General features: G+C 41.3%; 1 protein-coding gene across 3 annotated transcripts in view; it reads left to right on the top strand.

Annotated features, from left to right (window-relative positions):
* Positions 1 to 25,790, top strand: part of LOC104926829 (thyroid hormone receptor alpha) — a 100,409-nt gene that overhangs the window by 60,086 nt on the left and 14,533 nt on the right. For 2 of the 3 annotated variants that reach the window (XM_019261701.2, XM_027284844.1), the window contains 4 exons: positions 9,308 to 9,536; positions 21,184 to 21,245; positions 22,976 to 23,097; positions 24,896 to 25,043. In XM_019261701.2, the coding sequence (XP_019117246.1) occupies positions 9,490 to 9,536; positions 21,184 to 21,245; positions 22,976 to 23,097; positions 24,896 to 25,043 (379 nt within the window). In that variant the 5' untranslated portion in view covers positions 9,308 to 9,489. Of the gene's footprint in view, positions 1 to 9,307; positions 9,537 to 16,668; positions 17,107 to 21,183; positions 21,246 to 22,975; positions 23,098 to 24,895; positions 25,044 to 25,790 lie in introns of those variants that run through there. The other variant, XM_019261702.2, reaches the window with a different exon arrangement.

Raw genomic sequence — 25,790 nt, 5'->3', positions numbered from 1 at the left:
TTCAAATCAAACATTTGAAGATATGAGTAGACAGTACTGTTAGTTTTGACTCAAACAGAGCTTTACCGTCGCGTGTGATGTGTTACCTCGTTACACCTTAAGAACAAATGTTACTGGGACTGCTATACAAACCAGAATTTACACTGAAGACTGTACAGCTGACCATACACGGTCCAGCATACACTCCACCTCGTCTTTCTCTGTCGACTGTCCTGTCAACCGTGCTCTTGGCGCAAAGCCTCCATTAAGACTCTGTTTCATGGATAAGCCAAAGCAAAATTCATGAAACATTTCCAAGAAATATTCCACTGTTTGAACTTCAGAACAGTCTTTAAATATTGCCTTTATTCCCTTTGATGAAGCTGATTTATTCCTTTCAGTCTCACAGAAATACATTCAAGTCACATTTTATTGCTCACAAAATGTCACATTTATGAGCTCCTCCACTGTCCGCCCATCACCTGTAACCCACTTTAGAATGCCGTTAGTCACCTGACTGATAGAACAGAGATGAGGAGGAAACCAGACGAGTCTGACAGGACGAAGATAAGGAATTTTTATAAGAGATATAAGAGATAAGCAGCTAGACAGCGCTTCCTCTCTCACACACACACACACACACACGTGTGGCATGTGCACACACATACGCGGATTTGACAGATATGCATGCTAACTCATTATAGACACTGTACACAGTTGTGTGCAGGCAGACACCCAAAGACGCAAAATCACATAAGTGCACACTTGCTGAGAAATGCACATGCACACACATCCACACACAAACACACACAAACAGACTCTCATCGGTCAGTAATTACAGTTGCTGGCACAGAAACAGCAGCCATACATAGTCAATGAGAGCGGGGAAAACAATGAACACACAGAGCAGATGATTGCTGTAAATAAAAGTGGAGTGGAGTGAGGGAGGAACGGAGGAGGACACGATGCCGCTGGCACGGAGGGAAGCGGGGATTGGAAAGAACGAGAGTGAAAATAAAGAGAGAGAGAAGACATGGATTAAGTTTCCCCTTTTTCCATTTCTGTGTCAGATTGAAATATTAATCAGTAAATTGAGGCTATTTCACCGCAGAGCAGTTTGGCAGAAGACGAAGATTCAGATAAAATGTCAGTGTGAGGCTGTGGTGGATTTCATCAGGTTAAGAGAGTTTGATAAAGAAAAAACTGTCCACTTACTCTTTCTGTTGATAGCTGTAACACTGACCAAGAACAATCATTGATGCTTAAACACATTTTTTTGGCCACTTGAGGGCAACAGAACCAGCTTCAAACACAACATTCTATTATTACTGTATATCAAAGTTGTTGTGGTGAACTTTTGTCCATTTACACAACCAGCAAATTCAGCCGTTAGTTACTCGTTTCGAGTGTGTGTCTGCGTACTGATGTGTTTAGGTCCAATATATTATCTCTCCTCCTGTCTGCTCTTTTGGTGGTGAGCAGATAGTGTATAGTCCTTTATCTTCTCTTCTACTTCAGGGGATTTTTGTGAAATATTTTTGGCTAGATTGCCAGAAAACTTTGTTGATGTTCATGTTGATGGTTATCCTCTCACCTTTCTTCTAGTGCAATCAGCAGTTCAACATTTCATTTATTTTGTGAAGTTTCTCAACTTGTATTTGATGGATTGGCACAAAAGTCTACATTTATGGTTCCCGGACGATGTATCTCGCTGACTAGTGATTCTTTGACGCCCCCTTAACTTTAACTTTTGTGGTTTTAGGTGAAATACCTTAATAAGTATTGGACAGATTACCATTAGATTTGTTGCACACATTCTTATAATACCTTTGGTGGTCACTTAACTTCCTCTAGCACCATCATCAGGTCAAAGTTAGCATTCTAGCCCAAAGACTGTTGTCTTCTTTCAATTTGGAACAAGTTATATAATAAGCCCTTTTTAACGCTTCACTCAAGCAGGCTAAAAGAAATCATATCAAGCACTTCCATGCACTGTGTGACCTAGGTCTGAGAGTTCACAGCAGTCATTACCTCGTTTGCACTGATAAAATCTTAGCTGAGAACATGCTGATCTTTTTAGCCCCGCTTTGTACACTAAGTCCTGACTTGAGCCCACTGCAGCCTGCTGATCTGTCAGACTTCAGCTGCAGAGATCACAGAGCAGCTAAAGTCTGATGTGTGGTTCAACACGACATCTTCAGCCAACGGTGTTGAATGTGTAATACATTACATATTACTAGTTTATAAGTTACTTGACAATATCACTCTCTGTGTGCAGTGACAGATCAGGCAGGTAGAACTATTACCACGGCAAGAAAAAGTCCCGCTTTTTGAAAAAGAGAAGTTGTGTCGTGAATTTCAGTACGGGCCAAGAACATGCACGCAGCAGCCTCGTGCAGAAAGCTGCATTTTGATTGTCTGAAATGAGGAACACAATCTGTATTTTTCAGCTTCCCTTTTGGGCCACTACACCTCTTTCTGTGTGCCGACCATGTTTTTGCTGAGATTGCCCAGTGATTGCAGAGAGAAAGGGGCGAGCAATGCAGTGGGATAAAGTGGAGGGAGAGAGAGTTGATTTGGAGGGAAGAGACAGAAAGCGGCAGCGAGGGAAACGGCAATCTTTGATCACGCTGTGCTTCTTCTTCTCTCCATCTAATCAGCTTGGACACCGTCCAAGACCTCCCAATTCTCAGACTGCAGGTGTGTTTGTGGTTTCCGCAGTGTGTGTTGGTGGAGAATGTGTTTCATGTGTGTGTGTCTTAATTGCCAAACCCAGACAGTCAGGTACAGTGTGTATACAGCAGAGTGCACAGACTGATCTGTCTGTACAGTATTTCACTTGTTTTAATGTTTTATTCATAATAGTTAGGAAAAGAAATGTTGAGGGAATAAAACAAAAGAAAAAAAGAATAGAAGATCTGCTAAACACAAATGAACACCACTGTGTACATGTCCACACACACTCTTATTTGAACACAGTCGTATTCAAATTGATCTCTGTGTGGGTAGAACTGAACAGTGTTTGTTCTCAACGCAAAGAGAACATTAAGCATGAAGATCTCAAAAATCACGTCTAATACAGAAAACACTGAACGTTCAGTAAACTGAGAGGAATTCTTCTTTGCTTCACATGTTATTTGTTCAAATTCTGTCCAGTACATGGTAATTAGTAATTAGTCTGTTGAATCTTTTGTTCTGTACAGAGCAAGGTGCTTTGCTTTTCTTGAAAACTGATGTTTTCAAAGACAAAAGTACATTTTGTCAGATTGCCGCCATTAAAAGTGTGTCTGAATGAACTGACCAACTCCTGTTTGCAATACACCCATGGGTGTATTGCAAACTGTCATCAAGTTACTTGGATACTGGTTGCCTACCAATGAGCAAGGTTCTGCCCGAAGTTTCTGCCCCTTAAAGGAGGTTTTTCCTCGCCACTGTCGCCAAGTGCTCATGGTGGGAATTGTTGAGTCTCTGTAGACAATGCAGACAAATCTAGACCTGCTCTATATTGTAAGTGCCACGAGATAACTTCTGTTATGATCTGGTGCCATATAAATAAAATTGATTGTACTGAAGAAAACTTAAAAACTTGATTATTCTCAGGCAAGTTCTGGAGTCAGAGTTGGAGGATTGACTTTTTTTTTTTTTTTTCATTTTCTTCAATATATTTTGTTTCCTCACAGTTTAATGTGAGAATAACATTGTTGCAGATAAAAGTTCTAAGCAGTGGCAAAAAAGGACAATGGTGTAGATCACACGATGCAAGGTAGGGTGAGATTTGCGAAGCATTCTTTTTGTATCAAAGACTTAAGATTGCTTGTAGACGTGGGCGTCATCTTTCTTCAGATGTTTCTGTTTGTAATTTTAGTCTGCAGGGGTTTTTTTTTTTTCATTTCATACACGTCCTTTAATCAGCATCCTCACAAAATCAGCGTGCAGTCATACATGTCCTGCCTGAACATAAAGAATATTCAGGAAGGTTCTGATGTTACTGCAGTCTTGGAATTCATTTGCAAGGAAACTTCCAAAACGGATGAAAAGAAAAACATTAGCAGAAAACTTGTAATGGTTTGCAGATTGTTCTGGTTTTATTGTTCTTTTGGGGCCGACACATATCTGTAAATCATTTTCCATTGATATTCTTTATCACTAATCATGAGCATTTTGACATATTTCATTCCACATGGATCTCACAAGCTTAATTTAATTCTATGACTAATGTACTGTCTCCGTTTTCTTATTTATTTCTTGTATTGTTTCATTTCCTTTTCTGTGTGTGTTTTCATGAATAATTAAATCTTGATCTGGAAACCTGGAAGTACTCCAGCTCAGATTGATTGTAATTGTCCTAAGTGGCAATCAAATCTTAAATCAAATGTTTTTCTTGTTGGACTTGGCCCATCTGATCTCTCACACTCTGATGCCATCTACTGTCACATCTGGAGAAGTGGAGCTCGCCTCAGCTTCCTTTATACTCCCGGGGTTTAATGCAAAGCAGCATCATAAAACGTATCCAGGCAGATACATTTTCATATAAGATAAGGAAGGCTTTAGAAGACTCAAAACATAGAGTTCATCCTACAAACACATCATGTAGCTCATGCCTCTTTTTTTGTTTAGTCCATTGACAGAAAACCGACTACCAGCCATTTTCATAACCAATTATTCATTCATTTATTAAGTAAGTAAGTAACATCACTTTTATAGAATTCAGGTTTGGAAAACTGTCCAAGATATTTTTGATTATTTTCTGATATTTTAAAGACTACAATATGAACAATAAATCAATAAAACTAAAACTAGAGATGAAATGATCAGACGATTAATAGTTTAATCTATCAACAGCGAGTTTGATCGTCGATTGAGTTCATTATTAAGCAAAAACAGCTTTATTAATTATTCAGATTGAAATAATTACAGATTTTCTCTGATTTTCCATCAATGTAAATGTATCTTTGGGTCTTAGAGCATTGTCTTGAGATGTCTTTAGACATGTGAACACACCTTGGACTTTAGAACGTTTTATGGACATTTTTCACATGAGTTATATATTATAGATTAAGCAAATAAGCGACAGGTTTATAAATGGAAGTGATCATTAAAGCATGGCTACAAAGAACACCGTGAGGTTAGAGATCATTTATCTACAGCTGTGCAGTTATTTTCCATTAAAGATGTTTGGGTTGAAACTCGTGACTCGTTCCATAAAGTTTCCTATAGTATGACCACATAGTGACCTGACATGATGACCCCAGTAACTCAGTGTCAGTGTTATTTGCATGACATTCCATGTCATCTTATTGAACATTGATTCTGAACCATAGGCATGACTGATCTACATGAGGCGTGAACGTGGTATGCGGTGTAAAAGCGCCTTGAAGATGTTATATAAGTACGGTCCATTTATAATTATCATCCGGAACTCTCGAAGTACGCATGCAAACTCTTGCGCATACATTTAGACAGTCAATCCGTCAATCTTCATCAGCAGCTATGTTCCACTTTGTTCAGTGGCCATGCTAAATGATGTGAGGGCCTGTGCAGGGAGCAGGTCAGCTCAGGTCGTGTTGTATCCAGACCTCCTGCGACTCTGGTGCCCTCATCTGGCACTCTCTGCTCCGTGCACGGTAATATGCAAACAGCCGAAGTGGGATGATGATGATGATGATGATGATGATGGATTTGTTTGTTTTATTCAAACGTGGAGTGACCAGCAATTTTTTTTGTATTAGTTATATGATAGCTTAGTTTTATTAAAACAGGTGACACATTAAAATGATTCATCTGACATACATACAGCAGCTCACCAAAAGAGTGTTGCCACAAACTATGAATGGACAGTAATATTTTAATCTCTGGCAAGTGTCCATGGTGTTAGCAGGATAATCCACTCTGAACCCTGCAGTCATAGAAACATGACACAGTTAATAATGAGTAATAAGCAGGATTGCTTTATTCAATGAGAACTTTGTCAAACCTTGAGAAGCAGTCCTAAAAAAGCCTGTCTGTTAGAGTCGAGAGCCAAAACTTTCGCAGGAAGAAGCTCAGCCTGTTTTCTTTGATTTGGATTGGATTTGACGTCACTGACAAGATGTTGGAACATCCACCGCTCTGAAATCTGCTCACACCCTCCGGCCAGTCAGAATCAAGTACTGTCTGTGGTCATGGTAGAAAGACAAATATTGATAATTGAGTCAATCAAAAAGAGGTCTGCTGGACTCTGGGTTGTAAGTGCAGCTGCACTCCGCATGGCATGGACAGAACATGCCACTGGTAAGATTTAGGTATAGTCACTGTTCCCCGGAGATTAGCATTGTTATCAGACACAAACTATTAGTAGTATAATCTGTATTGCTATAGCTGTTTGCCAATATTTAACAACACCAAACTCAAAATTAAATGCCATTGATTTCATCGGCCAATATTGCCCTCTCATAGATATATTGGTATTGGTGTATATGTTGTCCTTGATATGAAAACATAATGCCATACAAGTGCTATCATCATTGCAAATAAATGAAGAATGTTGGCCAGAATCAGTCGGCCTCTATACAAAGAGGTCATTAAAGAATGGAAGTACAGTGAATGGCTGTGGTTTGATGTGACTGTTTGATGTGAATTGAACACTGAACTGAAATACAGTACTTCACTTCTGTGCATACAGTACCAGTGTTGTAGTACTTGAAATTCGGTCTTTTTAAAGGCCTTGGAATCAGCTGCATTTTTTTCAGTCTCAGGCAAAGCAGACTCTGAGGGATTTTAGTTTAGGACAGGTCATATTGTCTGATTTATTCATTGTCAACTGTCTGGGAGGAGACGTCAGCCAAATCTTCTGGAATAAAACATCCAAAAGAACACACGCCGGTACGTAAATACTTTTTACAAGGGGACACTTAATGAGGTGACTCAGTGCAGCGAAGGTGCTTCACCCAAAGGGTTTTCGTGAATATAAGCTACCTAAGTAGGCTATATACTGTCTGGTCTTGGCTCTGTTTCACAATACCTTGATGTTGGTCTCAACCCCTCAAAGTCTTGGTCATGACGGTCTCAGTTTAGTTGGTCTTGACTACAACACTGGTGCATATTACACTTGGCAGTATATGAAACTATGACATGAACACAAATGTACAGCAACAGTATGCAACACTAGACATTTTACTTACTTACTAAGTCCGGAGATCACCAAAGTCAGTGTCGTCTAAAGACCTAGCTTGACACTGGCACACTATTTCACAAATGCTTCGACTGAACCACCAACAGACATTGTCATACGCTGAGGCTAAAAAAATAAAGAAAAAGAAATTCTTCAAACTGTCACCTCATAGTATTACTACAATCATTTGGTTTTCCCCTCCAACCTCTTGAGATTAGCTGTTGAACTGTTGTCACTGTTGAAGAATGAAGAAAAACAACACCTTCTCAAGCTTGAAACAATCATATGCTTTGGTTTATATGAGTCAGCCTGTGTGCCTGGTGGAGAACTGTATTTTTCTTTATATTACCCTTCAGGTTTCATGAAGCCTCCACATATGTTTAGAATTTAATGTTGTTTTTCACTTTATCTTCATTCTTTCAGGCCTGTGTCAGCAAAATTTAAACATGCTTTTGGCAAACGTTTAGAAAATGAAACCACAACAACCTGACAGGGACACTTATTCTTTAAAAAATGTGCATGGTCTAACTGTAGCTGTGAACTTTAGCCACATAGGAGGAACAAAAAGCCGAACAAACAATGTACCCTAAATTCTTTTCAGAGGATTTGTAAGTAGCTTATAGTAAATTCGATTTGGCTGGAGTCTGTTTCCTCTAATAGATGTCGGATTGTAGTGGTGAACGGAGCACAGTCAACACAGGCTGTATTGTGAAAGCGGATGTCTGTTTAAAGTATCGAATGAGGAAATTAAAGAATGAACGGGGGTCAAAGGAGCTGACCTCTGGAGTTTGTCCCTTTAAGTCGAAGATAATTTGATTTGAGCAGTCCGGAGTGTCATAACAACATTTATCACTCTGAACTGAAGACACTCCAGATCACTTTGACGCAACATCTATAAATACAGTCCGGACATTTGCCTCCTTTAATGAAAGAACCCAATACGTTCTGTTTGTCAAACTCGCAGGCCTGTTCACAAACTGAACCATCGAACATGCTGGGCTTCTTTATCCTTCTCAAATACTGGGTTAAGTCTGTTGGGTTACTTTGTTTGTGTTCCCACTGAGCTGGGCAGCTTTATATAACTCTCTAGGTCAGACGTATGGAGGAGGAAAGTGGATTGAATTACTGGAATGAATACATAAATCATTGAATATGATATGCCATAAATAAAAGAGACATTCGTCTACAAAGAAACACTTGAATAAAATGCATTAATAAAGAAATAAATACACATAGGTCATTAATGGGGACATAAATAAATGAGTTAAGGGAATGCTTTTATGAACTTTTACTGATCCTCTGTGAAACCTTTAATTCATGGATTGTCCTCCCATCAGCCTCAGCTGCACTTTGTATTTAGAGCTAATAGAAATAAGATGGCGAACATACCTGCAGCCTCACAGACCTGTACACTCTTATTACACTCTCTTCTATTCATGCATTAAAGGCAGGATCACTGGACAATGTGAAGACACACACACGTTTTTATCCGTTCCTGGTCTTTAAAAGTTCAAACTCTGAAAAAAAAACATGAAAAGATACAGTTCATTCATAATGTATGAAGACATATGGCAGCACATCTCAAATCCCGCTGTAAAAAGCTCCTCTGTCATGCTCTTTCACCTCTTCAGACATGGAGGAGAAAAAAAATGGTGGGTTTGGCTGTCAATCAAGAGAAAATGAATTATTGATTCATCATTAAAGTCGTTTATTTTGGGGGAAGATGTCAAACATTCACTGGTTGTAGCTTTTCCACTGTGAGAGTTTGGGTTTTTGACTTTGGTCGACATTTGAATAGTCACCGTACTGTATGTTTAAGACAGATGTGAGTGACATTTGTCATTATTTTCATATCACAGACCAGCTGATTGATCAATGAATTGAGAGAATAACCAGCATTGATTATGAAAATAATCATTAGTTGCAGCAAGAGGTTTTCCTTAGCTGACGACTGATATCATGTCAGTCTTTGAAGGACCAGTCCTCTCTCCAGCCTTGTGATTACATAATGAGATGAACTAAACTGAAAGTCTGGAAGTAAAAGATGTTTAAAAACCTGAAATATTTTCTTGTCTGCATGATTTTATCGTGTGCAAAGAGGCTCCATGTACTGTGACATAATAGTTTGTGTATAAAATGTAATATGTGTCTCACTCTCTTCTCTCTCTGCCTCTCCAGCTTTCTTTTGCTTTCACTGATGTCCCGCCCACCGTGCTCTTCCCAGCCAATCGCCACCCAGATTCTCAGATGGCTGTCTATTGAAGGGGCTGCCGGCGAATGCTAAGCAGGCTGGCGAGGTCGAGGTCCGCCTCATTGTCCTGTGATTGGCTGCCTGGCGGGACTGAGGCCACGCTGAGCCAATGTCGAGCAAGCAGGATAGCAACTCATCAGAGGGAGAGGAGAAAGGGTGAGACACAGAGAGAGTGTGTGTGTTGACCAAAATGTGATGTACATCTGCATGTGTGTGTCCATCTTTGATGTCAACATGAAAGCAGAGCAGAGATTAACGGTGGATTTGAATGATGAAAGAATAGCTGCAGGCATGGATGGATGGATTGATGGATAGTTGGATGAAAGTATGCACTGTTGAGTTGCGTCAACACCACCTCAAATCATCGCAGTACATGCATACATAAACATATACTTGGGTGGACATAGGTGTGGATGTATTTCACAGTGAGCTGATGCTCTGATGAAAGAAAGAGCAGAAAATGAACAAATGGTTATTAACATGAGAATACAGTGTGTTCAGTGTGTTTTTGGGAGAGGTAGAAGAGATGGCTACACAATCCATCATGCTGCCATCTGTGCTTTTTCTGTTTCCCCAGCACGTGCAGACACACACACACACACACACACACACTCTCACATGCTGCCCTTGTCGCTTCATTGAATTAATAAAAAAAAGACTTCAGAGCTGACACACAGAGCGAGTTATGCCCCATCATCAAATGAATAAACTGTGTCAAATTTATAAAGGACACAATAATTTAAAAATGATTCAAGAAATGGTTAAAACTCAACTCTTTATTATCATTATTCTTAGATTTTATTTCATCATTCTTAATTTCATAAATATCGTGTGTGTCGTGCTGTTGTTGTTCCTACAGACTTTTGGGGTCTTGTGTTTGTGTATTAAGCCCAGGCAGGGTTCAGGTCCTTGCTCTGAATATCTTTCCCAGCTTGGCCTCAATTCAGCCTGAGAACAGTTGTTCAGTTGTTGTGCATACCTCAATATTCGTACTCTGGCGTGCTTTCAGGAGTGAAAGGTTGCATTGAAAACCTATCAATTCTGCGACCTCATTCACCTTACACGACCACGAGGTCAACGGCCAGGCTTTGTCCTGACTCATTATTCATATGTTTAACATTCATGCTCTCAGCAGAAAGAGAGGTTTTCCCCATGACCTTTGCTTCGACCATCACCATGGCAACCCGTATGTAGATACTGCGTGACGTAGTTAAAGTAGCATCTACCTGGGGAGGTAATTAGGCTTTGGCAGAGGCCTCTCCAATTTGAGTGCGCACCACATGCATGTGTGTATATCCTCATGTGAGCAGATGGGTTTGTATTATTGAACATGAGCGAGCGCACGGAGGCGTATCAACCTTTTTCTGCCAGCGGGGATGTTTGTGTGTGTGTGTGTGTGTGTGTGTGCATGTATATGCAGTCATAGGAGTGTGTGCGTGAATATGCATGCATGTGTGGGTTAGCGGAGTGGAGAGGGGCTGGATTAGGAGCAGCGAGGGCAGATGGAGCCACAGAAAGCAGAGGACAGATCAGGACGCCTCAATATGTGACATCAACAGGGGATTGTCGCTTTGTCTTTGTGCGCATGTGCGTATTTATGTGTGTGTGTGTGTTTCTCGGTGTCATTGAGCATGCACGTGTTCTTGTGAGTGCTGCCTCATGCCGTCATGCCCTCCCCTCTGTGATTTGAGTCACGGAGCACTATGGATACACACACACACACACACACACACACAAACACACATTCACGCACACAGAGATGTTGATGAAAACCTTCACATAGCCTGGAGTAGAGGATGCTGAAATAGAATTTGGCGTGTGTGTGTGTGTGTGTGTGTGTGTGTGTGTGTGTGTGTGTGTGTGTGTGTGTGTGTGTGTCAGAATTAACTGCAGTGTGAAGCCTCTGAATATTTGAGGAGACAGTTGGCTTTCAGCATTTCAATTCAATTAACATCTAAATAGAAGGATTTATCTCTAGTCATGACACATACATACATACATGTGCATATATGTGCCTGTGCTTTCAAGGGCTTTTATTTCATATTGTCAATAAGTATGTTGCATTTTTGTGCAGTAGACAAATAAGATGAGTAACAGAAGGTATTTAATTGTGCCTGGCACATGGAGGGAACAGTTACAAATTAGTTTCCCATATAAAACTATCAACTTGATGAGTTTAAATTGATGAAGTCAGTCAGAGAAGACGTGTCACTCTGCATAAGTTTCTGGATAAAAGTTCATTTTTTCCCATAGACATTTCTTTCAGTGTTGTGACTCACAGTTGCAGCACTGCCAGACCTCGTATATGCATGAGAAATCAAAAGATGAACAACTGCGTATCTGTTGAAAGTCTGCGTGCAGAGAAATGTGAGAAGTTAACTCTGAATTTCTCCAAGAATCATCTAGTCACCGAGCTTTATTCAGCTGTATGCACCACAGTGTCACATTATTTCTCACAATGAAATAGTTCAATTCAATGAAATTTGAAACAATTTAGAAATGGGAATACACATTGGTCAAAATATCCTGATTAAATTTTTACTATTAAGACAGACGTGGATCATAACCAAAAGCTGTGAACATATATTGTGGAGTTAGGTATCTGTTAACATGTCTGTTGGAATATTAGAACAAAACCTCGAGATAAAAATAAGTTGTTTCGAGTACAGCATGTTGAGATCACAAAGGAGCTGATTTCATCACTGCTAAAGAGCCAAAACATATTCCTCTCGTCTGAGCTTTTGCTTGGCGTTGATGGTGGCAGTTGCTCAAACTGGCATACAGACTTATAATCATGGTAAAGAACATTCACACGGGGGTTATTAAAGCTATGGAAACATTGGATTACATTATTCTTTTGATGCTTTTTTTCCTGGAAGAAAAGTATTAATAGCATTAATATTAGAGATTGCTCGTTTCCTGCTTCTACCACTTGCAAGTATCTGTTTGTTTACTCAGAGACTGCTGACTATACCAGTAACATGGCTCTGTAGGTAAAAGGAACAGAGGGCCATTCTTCTTCTCTCAGTAAGGCCTTGTCCTCAGGTAACCTCTCTGTAGCTGTACATTGAGTTCATTAGCTGAAACAGCAGAAACGTTAATGCACAGCTGTCGAGCGTCTTTGCCATATAATCTACTGAAGTGTGTGAAGGAAACAAATGATGAAATAGTGAGGGATTTTTATACCAAGACGTGAATAAATCTGTTGTTTCCTGGTGTTCACGATGACATGGTTCAAGAAAGAAGGTGTGTGTCTCTCAACTTATGAAACTCACAGAGGATGATGAGAAAGATGATGGCAGGGATCAACTTCACTCTTCTACGTGACGGCACCAACAATCATTCCCCCTTTTGCTTCACCGCGTTCAGAGTTGTTCTTGGAAAAGAACTCTTTCCTCCTTTAGATCAAAATGACAGAACACAATGTAGAAATTGTGAAACCAGGAGGTCGTCGTCTTGATCCCTGATGCTGTGTTTTCCATTAAGACACACTACAGGGGATAAAATGAGTTTTCACCCCTGATGCTCATATTTGTTCCTGTCACCGTGTTTCTTGCTTGAGCCATTGTTCTCCTGTGTAAAGAATAGGCGGGGCTACTGTGAGCACTGCACACCTCTCCCTGATTTGTCCCTGAACTCAATGTTCAGTCATTTTTAAATGGTAAATGAAATGGCTTCCAACCACTCAAAGCGCTTTTACACTACATATCCCGTTCACCCATTCACTGGCGTGGCATTGACTGCTCATCAGTTTTTTACGAGCCAACCATTCATATGGATGAACCATTCACGTGCAGCCTTCTGGATACTGCCCCCTATCTTGCCCAAGGACATGCAGACTGGGGGAACTGGGGATCAAACCAGTGATCATCTGATTGGTGGATGACCTGTTCTGCCTCGGCCGCCCCTTTCTACGGGCAACAGATGATGGCAGCATCACCTGAAAGTGATGAACGAAAAAGCTTGTCCCTACACCAAACACTGACTTTTGTCTTCTTGGTCACACTCATTGATCAAAACCTGGTGCCAACATTACCCACAATGCAACTGGACTACCAGCATTTTAGTGTTGCGTTATGCTAATGGCGGCTAATGTAGCCTCTAGCACTTTGTCTTACCGTTAACCACAGGACCACTCATGTGACTGCCCACTCTCATCACACCAAGCTAACCCCAGGCTTCACATGATAGCATGACATCACATTGTCATGGTTGCAGGCAGGTTTTCTCTCCAATTCAATTGTAATGGCACTCTCTGACCGTGACGGTCCATCACATGAGATCTTGTGGACTCTCTGATGTATGTTGTTGATTCTATGTTCTCGCTTGCACTCATTGTCCTCTGCTTGGACCCGTTTGCCTGCACCGAAACTGCAAAACCCATCAACAACAGTTGTTGTCTTGATCTCCAGCGGCAGTGCTTTCGGCATGTTGGGCAGACGTGAAGAGATCTCTCGGAGCAGTGCCAGCCAGATAACCTCTCCCTGAGGGAGAGGGCCAAGCTGCCATCTTCTTGATGCCTTTATCCAAGTGATTTGCTGTTCAGCGCCACTAAATCTCATTAATTAACATCTTAAATCTTGTTAGATTAATCTGTACCCATAAGTGACACCTTACTTTAAGACAGAGTTTGAGCTAGCTGTTGCCCTGTTTTCAATCTTTGTCCTAAGCTGGCAGTAGCTTCATATTTACTATGCAAACATGAGAGTGGTATCAGTTGATCAGTTAATTGTTGTCAGCCTAGCCGGGCCTCTAGGAACAATTGTCAGGCAGCATCGGCAACATGAATGTACCAGCACTAGTGACATGACAGCATCTATGTGTGTGTGTGTGTGTGTGTGTGTGTGTGTGTGTGTGTGATTGATTAACATCCGTTAAACACCAGAAATCTTTTCGAATTCCGTTTCCAACTCTTCCGTCAGCAGGCATGTGAGAGATAGATTCATGTGTGGTACCTTGAGGTGTTGCTAAAACTGTCAGTGTGTGGTCGAGGCCTGACAAAAGGGGCGACATTGTCACTAAAGTGTGAGATGTTAGAGGAAGTCAGGGGAGGAGGAAGGAGTGGTATGAAAGGAGAGGAAGGAGGAAGAGAGAAGAAGAATCCAAAGTCAGACATTCAGCATTGATATAAAAGTGACCTGTTCGCTGACAGTTGTGACAGTCCACAGAGAAAAACATTGAAACATCCAACAACAGTCTTTTTTTATGAATGGTTGCACTGTGTATGTCTGTCAACATTAATTCACGAGGGACGGAAGATAAAAGGTAATCAAATCTAATACTAATTAACACTTAGGGAACTCGTTTACGGCTTTGGCTTCGTCGCGCCTTCGTCAAGGATTTCGTGCACTGTACTTTCTCACCGGACGAGCACTCTGTCCTTGTATTCTCCCTTGCGGTTGCAGTTGCTGCTAGGCTAAATATAAATGTTTAATAGGTTAGCATTTTGCCTTCATGTTTCAAGCTAATCTATTTGAAGGAGAAAATGTATTTATTACTTAATTTCATCCATAGCTGGCAGAGCTCCTTTCTGCAATGAAGTTATTCCAGTACCAGGAGTATGAATCATGTCCACTGTCTTTTCTTTACTTCTAGAGGATTCAGGTTTTTTCTGTTGCAGGTTAAAGGTTGATTTACACGCCTCAGCTGCAGAGAAAACCACCCCTGATGCTCGTATTTGTTCCTGACACCTCGTGTCTTGTTAGGTCAGCCCCATGGTTTCTGAGCTATGTTCTGCTATGTAAAGAATAAGGACACCAAACCTTGCTGCACACCTCTCAGATTTGTCACTGAAGTCAACATTCAGTCATTTTCAAAAGGTAAAGGGTAAATGGAGTGTACTTTTATAGCACCTTTTTGTTCTTAGAAGCCCTCATTGGCATTGGCTTCCGTGCAAGGCACCGAATGGTCAGCAGTTTCTTCAGGAGGTAACCTTTTCTTTGCTTTTAGAGGATTCATTTTTTCTATCGCAGGTTAAAGGTTGATTTACACGCCTGAGCTGCAGAAAAAACCACCCCTGATGCTCGTATTTGTTCCTGATGTCTCGTGTCTTGTTAGTCCAGCCCCATGGTTTAAGACAGGCTTATTCGACAAGCTGTATTTTCTCATATTTTAGTAAGATCTCTGCCTAGCTATCTGTGGATGGAAGGGCTAGGGTTAGGGGTTAGCGCTAACCCTACACTGAAACATCTCAACGCTCATTAGATGGATGCATTTCTGCAACACCGGTATCATTTGTTCAACAGAGTCGCGTCACACTCGTCACTCTCTTGCTCAGTTTCTATTTTTAACCGCGATGCTCGTCCTTTCACATATCATTTCCAATCACTTCCTCTTTGCACTGATAAGCTGTCAATGAAAGTTCAGCAACACTTCCTGCACAGGTCAAATGTTGAAACTGGATGTCATGACTGAATATTTTTCTTAAAAACCAAACATTTGGTGTCAGTTTTTGGCTTTGTTGATATGTTGACGGCCTCTGTGCTGTGGAAGTGGACTTTACGCTAATTGTACCACGTGAGCTAACCCCCTTCAGTGTGTCTGCCCAGCCTTTAATAGCAGCAAGCCTTTTTATGTGTGCCAGCCACGCCCCTGGCTATTACTGGAATGCTTTTATTTGAGAATTTACAGTATCTGAGGTCGCTTAACATGCTGCGCAGCTTTCACACCTGGGATGAACCCAGCTAGAAAACCATTCAGCTACACTCCTCAAGGTAGTGTCGTATCCAGCTGTCACTGTGGCCTTCAACAATAACTGCTTATGATAACACTCGGAGCGAAAAGAGATCATAGAGCGCTCTAATTCAATTGATGAGTTATCAACATCTCTTTGTCCTCATAAGACTTCACTCAGCTAAACTGGGGAGACTGCATCAGCCTGCCATTATGTAATCAAGTTAGCATTAAAGCTTAAGTGAGTTTGGATGTCGAGAGGCAACTTTCTTTTTTTTGGTTTCTCCTCAGGGACAAAATGAAAATAGCGGAATGGAAACAAAGAGGGCACGAAGGGGGTAAAAATAAATGTAAAAAATAATAACATGACAAATTAAGAATTAAGAAAGAGAAGAAGAAGTCAGGCAAGAAGAAAAGTCAAATACAGAAAAGCAAGGATGAGAGGGCACAGGGAGCAGAGAGGGGCTGGACAAGGTAAAGCGGAGCATGACAAGGTTTATTGTGATGACAGAGAGCATGTCACCAGGGGAGGAACTCCACATGCACACACAGACGAGGGAGGGGGGGCTGGACAAGAGAGAGGGAGACGGAGAGGGAGAGGGAGAGGGAGGGGGCAGAGGGAGATAAACAGAGTAGCCATTCCTCCTAGCAGCAGGTCTGAAGCAGAGCTACTATCGCCTCAGATATCTCAGCTGATACCAGCGGCTCGAGGTCGCGCTGCGCTCAGCTCTCTACTGTACTCGCACCAGGATCGGCTCAAGTTCTCACTGGGAGGTCGGTTGGCAGGAGAATGAAGGACCTCCCCTTAGAGATTTATACATCAACAAAAGCTGTTGGTACCCACAGCCAGAAGTGGAACTATCACAATATTAATCAAGCGAAGAAGCCACAGTCTGTATTTGTGTAAACAAGGCAGAGCGGGACAGGTTTATTGACTCGAGTCGACTGCCGGGGAGGTTAAAACTGCAGAAAGAGCTGCTGGGTGACATTCTCCTCCCTCTGGTGAAGGCAAAGAAGGCAACATGCATATATTACAGCCATACTGCATCAACAGGTCAGTGTGTTTGTGTGTGTATATATATGAATATGTTTCTGAGTGGTATTTGTGTGCCAACAGTGGGTGTGTGCCTCTGTTGACATCCATATCCTGCACTGCATGTTTGCAGAGATAAAAGTAAGAAACGTGTGCTGAGTGCAGTTAAGGAGGGTTCGCCTCTGTTTGTCCTTCTCGCTGTTTTGAGACAGAGATATTAGAGTGGAGTTCTTAAAAGTCGTCCAAAAATTGGATTTCCAAACAGTTATCGCATTAAAATGCTTTTATCTAATATAATGTTGGAATTCCCAAATAAAACAAATCATCTCCTTATTCACATGATGCTTAAAGTCCTTTTTATGAACTAATTTGTTGCTATCATTCTTTTTGCTAAAGTAGTTAGGAGGGAAACTCCCTGCATTATATTCATTTAGATTTCTCAAAATGAACATGCTGTCTTATCAGTCGAGCCTGTGGCCTGACAATCAGCTGATTTCTGCTGTTTTCACTGTGTGTGTGTGTGTGTGTGTGTGTGTGTGTGTGTGTGTGTGTGGGGTACTATGACTGACAGTACCATGTGATGTATTTAAAGCCAGTGTTTGTCAGGTCTAGATAATTACAAAGATAAATACACAGTGGATTTAAAGCTGCACTAATCAATATGTTCAATAACTACAATGAATGAAACAATGTGTGTTGTGAAAGGTGTCAAATTTGGATGGTGGTGGTTTTTTTCTTACCATCTTCATAACCAGAAATACAAGAGCAAATGTGTACAGAATAGAATACTCTCCAAACATCAGCATGTCCACCGAACAAGCACAAATTACCCACGATGGCAATCAGAGAAAAATGAAAAGGTCTGCTGGATATGTTGTTTTCCAGCAACTCATGAAGATAATACCAGCTGAATTAGCACGTTAGCTACAGATGTCATTTCAGCCGTCATAGTGGCAAAAGACAAAACAGAATGCTGTGCACGACAGTGCAACGCCATGCTGCCACCACTGTTTTCTCCCAATACATCCCCCTAAATATTTTCCATATGTAAATTGTCAAGTGTTCATTCTACATTAACCACAAACATGAGAATTAAATAATAAGACCTGGACACGACGTGCAGCGAAAAATTATAAACCACCATTATAAAGGAGACTTCTGTAAAACCTGCACCTGCAAACAAATTATTATCTATCTATAGTCTTTCTATTATGAATTTTTCATTCATGGACTTTTCATATTTGTAAAACTTTCCTTGAACCGGTAAAAGTGATTTAATCTGTGATGTCATCATAATGTAAAGTCTACGTGTCGAGTGCGGGACCCGGAGGAGAAACACAACTACATATTCAGCAACCAACTTTAGGTCCACGTCCAGTAAAATCCATTCATGGTTCACCTCAACAATGTTACAAAGTTTTCAACTTGTTCTGCCGCCCCCTAGTGAGCAGAAATGAATCACTGCAGCTTTAAATCAGACAGCACTTTTTTTTTATTTAGCTGTATACTTATTTTTATATAGAGTGTAATACTGGAGTGATACTTTAAGCATATTTTGTTCCACATTTTTGCTGTTGGTTTCAGTAGCTGCAGAAATCATAATGTGGGTTTTCTATTATGTCGCTCACGTCACAGTGAGCAGCAACCACAGCAGGCAGTTTCTCACCGTGTTACTGCCTGGCCATGTGCATAGCAGTAAATTAATAGGTTTGCTCAACTGTGAAGAGCAGCAAGAACCAAGAAAGAAACGTCAGAGCATTTTTCTTTTTTTCTTTTTCTTTTTTTGGTTGGAAGAAGAAAGTGGATTTGACAGCCAGAGAGAGGAATGGAGGGAGGGAGGTGAACAAGGGAGAAGGCGGTGTTACCAAATACTGCTGATGGAAGTTTAAAGAGGAGATGAGAGAGATGGGGTGGAGGAGAGAGAGAAGAGGGGGGGACAGAAATAACTGGGAGGAAAGGAGGGAAGTTTGAGGGAGCAAACACAAAGAAATACCAAAGAGTAGCCAAAGTGGGAGGGACGGATGGAGAAAGAATTAGATTTTATGGAGGGGATAAGGGGAAACGGGGATGGGAGGGGTCCGGAGCAAACAGTCAAATGTGGGGATAGACAGAAAAAAGGGAGGTAGAGAGGACAGTAATCCAAATCTATCGCCAGGAGCAAATGGAAGCACCATCCTGTGAGAGTGAGACAAGAGGAAGGGATAGAGAATTATAGAAAGAGATATGAGGTGGGGAAGAGATGACTGAATGAATTATGCATATCCTGCATTGTGTGTGTGTGTGTGTGTGTGTGTGTGTGTGTGTGTGTGTGTGTGTGTGTGTGTGTGTGTGTGTGTGTGTGTAGTCTCCATATGGACAAAGTGGGTATCACTGCTCTAGATATGATTCCTTCATTCATTCATTTGTGAGTATTCAGAGAGACACTGACAGCACTACTCGTGCCTCTATATATGCTGAAAATGGATGATATGCAGAAGGCAGAAAATGAATTCATGAAAACGGCAGCAGAGAAGAAAAAAAGATCAGATAGAGAAAATTGACTCAGACATCCCTCCAGTCGAGCTGTTTAGAGGGCTTTCATGTGCAGCCAGGCAAACTTCAGCCATGCATACATGCCACCAGCCAGTCCACAAGCCGTCTCACACAAACACTGTCATTTTCAGACAAGGATAATTCCTCTTTTTGGTTGTTTGTCAAGGTAGAGAAGACGGCTGGAGTCGAACAGCCAGCCAGACATGAGACATTAAAGGACCAGCGTGTCATGTAAAGACGCATCTCCCATTGAATCCACCATGTTGAACAGAACGGACAAACCTAATACTGTCTCCAGATAGGACGTTGTGTTTTTAACACATTTCGCAGACGCCATTGTTTCTCCGTCACACTTGCAACAGGAGGGAGAGTCAGAAACTACAACACTAGATGGCACTAAACCCTACACACTGGTCCTTTTAAAGGTTCTAACATTTTTGGTTAAAGTAGGCAACTACTTAAAAGCTTGAATCAGCCATCGCTCAGCAGCATATCACAAAATCAGTTAGCTTAAAGTGTGCTGATCAGTATTTTTACATAAAGAATGCCTGTAATGTGAAAAGTTACTCCAGTGACAAATCTGTAAAGAATTCCCAGACAGCAGATCAACAAAACTGTCATTGAATCAGCACTGAAATATAACATAGATTTTTCATCAGGTTTGAACCCTGAAATGATTAAAGTTATTTCAGTGATGAAAAATAGATCAGGACTGTCATAAAATCCATGTCAGTTCAACTTCAAATCAATCGCTGTTTTATCATTTAACCAACATTGAGATAACATTAATTAAACCAATCCCCAGATAGTAGACCGACACTGAATCAACATTGAATCAACACTGAATAAAACATTTTATGTTGCCTTTATCACTAATTATTCAACTTCAACCAAAACAATGATTCTGATGGAATTTCAGCATTAAGTCAATGTTGCCATGTTAACTGGGTTATCAGCCAACTCTACAGTTCTGTGTAGCATTTTAGCTTCATTGAGCTCATTGTTTTGTTTCTCAGTCTCCAGATTTCGCTCTTGTTAACCTTGTTTCAATGAGGCAGTTAAAACCCACTGCCTGATGCCTTCCACACACCAAAAGGGAGACTGAGACCAAGTTTTCAGATAGCTGGTGAACATAATGCAGCATTTACACGTTTCTTTCAGAAGTTGTTGGAGACCGAAACAGAAAAAATGCTGAATGTGAAGTGACTGTGTCAAATGAATGATAATGTTGCTCCATGTCTGCTGAATGTGTTGGCCATAATAACTTTCCAAAGTGATGTCAGTGTTGTTTTTACAGCTGCAGCGTTAAGTTGCTTTGTAAATGTAATTTGTGATGAGTGCTGAACTTTTGTTAATTGATTAATCCCTTGGTTAGACACATTGAAGACGCCACCCTGCATTCCAGAAAACTGTATTTTATAAAGTGAATTTAAAAAAATGAAAACAATCATTTAAATGTTAACCAAGCTCATTTATTGCAAACACAACTAGAGTTAAAAATGGAGGCAGTATGATTGATGATTAAAATCCTTCCACAATCTAATGACTTCCTCCTCTTCCTTCCAGGTGGCCAGATGTGCCGAAGAGAAAGAGTAAGAACAGCCAGTGTTCGGTGAAGAGTATGTCTGGTAAGGATTCTCATCTCCGCCTCGGCCTCTTTGTTTTGTTGTCTTCTCCGAACAAACGAATGAACACTATTGAAATTGTGTTTCTTTTGAGACACTCTGGCGCCGTCTTTTAATGTGCTGGCTCATTTGGTCAGTGTTCAGTGCAGCCCGTCACCCAACAGCTGCCTCCCCGGGCTCTGAATGGAGCCCCTAGGTGCCATTACAATGGTAGTCTCCTGCTCATCATATTCCATTGATACTACTCTCCACTAGAGGCTTTTTTGAAGACAAATTAGCTCACCTAGGTGACCAAAGCCTGAGCTCAAGATATTTGTTTGAGCAGAGCTGTAGACAGGGTGGCTAAGGTACAAGACTTGGACTCATTTGGACCCAAATTTAAGGTGATTTATAGTTTTCATCTTCATTGTACCCATCACACATGAGCAAAAATGACAACTAATTATGAATACTCCAAAATAATGATGTATTCACGTACTGAACAATATTATGTGACTAACATAATAAGATAAATAGCCTTTTACTTGTGTGCTCACAGATATTACTGACCTTGATCAGAGTCAGAAACCGTTCATACTTGAATTTTGTGTGTTGTGTTTGTATTAAAAGTCCTGACAATCATTTTAAAAGGCTCCGGTCCAATCAAATCCCAATGATAGGGTAATCCCTGACTCACAGATTGGACCTTTGAGCATGACAGACAAAATGAATGTTTTATTTAATGCTGTACTAAACACTAAGTAAGTAATTCTTCATATTAGCTGGTGTGAATCAGCTCATCATGCACAACTGTTTTGTCCGAACACAATTTGTTGAGTTTGCAGGCTAAAGCCTGAAAGTTTTAACATCACACCACAGGGTGGAGAAGTCCCGTCTGAGCACAGTTTAGAGGTTAGAGTACACATTACAAGCGTGAGTTAAAAGGCTTAGCGGCTCTAAGAGAAACGTTTCACCTCTAAGGAGAAATAAAGAAGCAAATGAAAAGTGGAGATGAAAAGCATATTCCATGAATCCTTGAATGTGGAATGCGACTGTAAACCTCATAAGGCTGCAGCTGTGCGCAGAAAAGACTGCCAGCCTTATGTATGCTTGATCCTGTTGTTATGCCCAGCTCGTTCAAGAGCACAACCAAGAAGGGAGTACCAGTTAAATTAACTATAAATTTATTAAAGGACAGAATTTAAGTATAATAATGAGGAAAAAAAGAGCTAACAGAACACAATCAACCAAAACAGAACTACGCAGGGGTGTCTGGAGGCACCAGCCATCTAGGAGAGAGAGAGAAAGGCCATGCCTTTTACAGATGAGGCCACAGGTGGGGTGGATCTTCCCAACGAGGTGGGCGGGAGACAGGCAGGGAGAACCTAGGAAGGGAGGAGCACAGAGAGGCCAGAAAAACACAAAATGGCCAAGGGCCATCACACTGTATCACAGTCTTTTGGGGCCCTATGCACAGGAGCTTCATTGAGGCCCTTTTGATAACACTCAGCCCCTCCCCCTCCTCCCTCATCCCCTTCTTCCCCCCTTCGTCTTCTCTTCCTCACCCGTCACTCAAACTCTCCCTACCTTTAACTCCTCATCCTCACTGTCCACTCGAACCTCCCTCACTCATACTCATTGTTCACCCTGCTCTCATTAAACCCTGTCTTCTTCTTCAACCACCTCCTCCTCCTCCTCCTCAACCTCCTCCTCTTCCTCCTCCTCCTCCTCCTCCTCCTCCTCCTCTCCTATAGCTCTTAGTGTCTCTGTTCCAGGGTACATCCCCAGCTACTTGGAGAAGGATGAGCCGTGTGTGGTGTGCGGGGACAAGGCGACCGGCTACCACTACCGCTGCATCACCTGTGAGGGTTGCAAGGTAACGTCCAATCATCGATTAGCAACCATACAGTGAGCTTGGTGTCAAGCGGTCTTTCATGAATACGTTATTTTGTGGTGTTTTTTGTGGAGCTTACATAACAACAAAAACAAACATTCATGACTACAACATCCACAGTGCTGGAGTCAGTCCTGGATGGCCATCTAAAGTCAGCTGACTCAAGCCAAACAACAAGCAAGCTCATGAAAAGTAGTCCTCCCGACTGAGCCTTTGCCACGTATTGTCACGGCTAACTTAATTATCCTGGTTGAATTAACCAATTAAAGGCTCGTACAAAAGCCTTTTGTGTTCACTAGAAAGGAATTTGTTGCTTTCTCTTGCACTCGGAACCAAAACTACTGGCTCCTACTGAAGATGTGAATCTAGAAAATGGATCAGAAACATTGGGTGTAGTAATATCTGGGCCCTGCAGTCTTTAGTAAACATAATTCTGGTAAATGGTGGGATTATTATTCATTTGTTTGGGATTATTTTCAGCCGCAGATTAATACTAATTTCCTGCCCCAGTGTACGAATGTGGGTTGGACTCAAATTAAACTCCAGCACTGTGTAAAAGTTCATGTTTTCTTATTTTCCCTGTCTCCAAGTGATTTGCAGACAGTTAGTTTAACAGTTGGCTACTGTAGAGCATGAAGAATAACAGTTTGACATTTTGGGAATTACGCTCATTTGCTTTCTGGCACAAAGTTTGATGATTGTGGATACCACTCCGTCTATTAACTACAAGGCCGGAGCCAGCAGGCAGTTAGCTTAGCTTAGCACAAAGACTCAAATCCGTGCAGTTGCCAGACAAGCAGGAAATGACCTCTCCGAGCCAAGAAATAGTCGGACACAAGCATCTGTCTCAACAGATTTCAAGTCTCTGGAAGCTCATTTTGCTGCAGCACTCCACTGATGGGAGCTGAATGAAGCAAACAGCTGCCCAGATGTTGGGAAAAAAAACATATTTGGCTCTCAGACAATCAGTGGTATGGATTTGAAAATTGTTGGCAGGAGAAAGGAAAAAAAGTGGAAGATTTGGCTCAGTTGTCTGTATTGTTTATCATCATCCAGGAAATAAGACCCAAAGCAAAGCAAAATTGTGTTTCCTGTTTGAAAAATGAAGGATCTCATGCTTACTACACTGTACTGTAATGACTCAGCAGGAGGCCTCTCAGTGGCAGGTGTGGGTGTGTTTATTCACTGAGCAGAGGTTTATTATCCAGTGATTAGCGCCCCGTAGAGCAGCCTGTTCACAGGCTCTAAAAATGGCTTCAGCTATTCTCGTTGCGTCCCGCTGTGCTCACACGGGAAACGATGCACGCTGAAATCTCACTTTGAAAATCAGAAATGAGCTCTGTTCCCTCAGGAGATGCACACAAATATTATATTATGATCGTCAAAGCTGCTTTTTAGTTTGGGTGGCTTGCAGCTAAGATGGTTTTAGGGAGTGAGCAGTTAAATGTTTTCTTTGTCACCGGCCTCCTCCACCGCAGTGTAGTTCTAATCAAGCTGTTCCTCATCTGTCTGAACAAAAGTGTTTTCTGAGAGATGTCCAATCAGCCATCACTTCATTACTTCACCATTCTTGGCAAGCAGGATATCATCATGCAGTCATCAGGCTGCCATGTGATGATATGACCCATTTAATGCACTTGTTTAATGCTAATCAAGACATTTCATTGGATTCATTTGGAGGTTATGGAGCCGTCGCTGGATGCTCTTTCTGTCTCTTGCTGCACTTTCTTTACTTTACTCTCTCCATCTTTTCTTCTCCACTTCCTTTCTCCGCCTTCAGGGTTTCTTCCGCAGGACCATCCAGAAGAACCTCCACCCCGCTTACTCGTGTAAATACGAAGGCTGCTGCATCATCGACAAGATCACCCGCAACCAGTGCCAGCTGTGCCGCTTTAAGAAGTGCATCTCTGTGGGCATGGCCATGGACTGTGAGTTATTCCAAGCTCATGCATTCAACAAAGTATTTACAAAGATATCCACAAGGTGAAGGCTGCGACTGTCGTTATGCAACAGTTGAAAACTTATTTGAAGCACAGAGTGATAGAGAAATATTTTTAGCCATGCCAGGGACATGGCTCTATAGCCGGTCTGTCCACTTTGGTCCAGACATTCATTCAGCTTGAATCTTTCTCACAACTTTTCCTCCAGCTCCACCAGGAGACTTTATGTGAAATATGTTAGCAACAAACTAGCGCCATTATTAAGTGACCCTTTAATTTGTCTAATATTTTTGGTTTATGACTAAATACCTGCAAAACTAAAGACATTCCTACCTATATACCAATTGTTAGCATGCCTAACATTTAAGATGGTGAACCTGGTGCAGTGCCTGCTAAACATTAGCATATTAGCATGGTCACTGTGAGTAAACTGACTTTAGCATTTAGCTATAATCTCCACTGTGTGTGTGAATATGTAAAGTCTGTATATACACACATACTCAACACTCAATCCTGTCCTGTGGATATTATTGGTGAAAACACAGATTCAGAACTTCTGGACTTAATTTCAAACACACTGCTCTTAAATGATGCTGTGTAAATTTCATCAACTGAAGCAGCTTCTTTGGATTTATGTGCTGTAATTTGTTACAGCGAGTGGCTGCTAACAAACAAACAGAGAAACGACTGTAGACGTGTATGACCTGCACACACACACACACACAGCCACCACGG

The sequence above is a fragment of the Larimichthys crocea genome, chromosome XII, assembly GCF_000972845.2.
Source record: "Larimichthys crocea isolate SSNF chromosome XII, L_crocea_2.0, whole genome shotgun sequence".
Classification (NCBI taxonomy): domain Eukaryota; kingdom Metazoa; phylum Chordata; class Actinopteri; family Sciaenidae; genus Larimichthys; species Larimichthys crocea.
The sequence above is the reverse complement of the archived record's forward strand: the minus strand, read 5'-3'. Positions and strand labels throughout refer to the sequence as shown.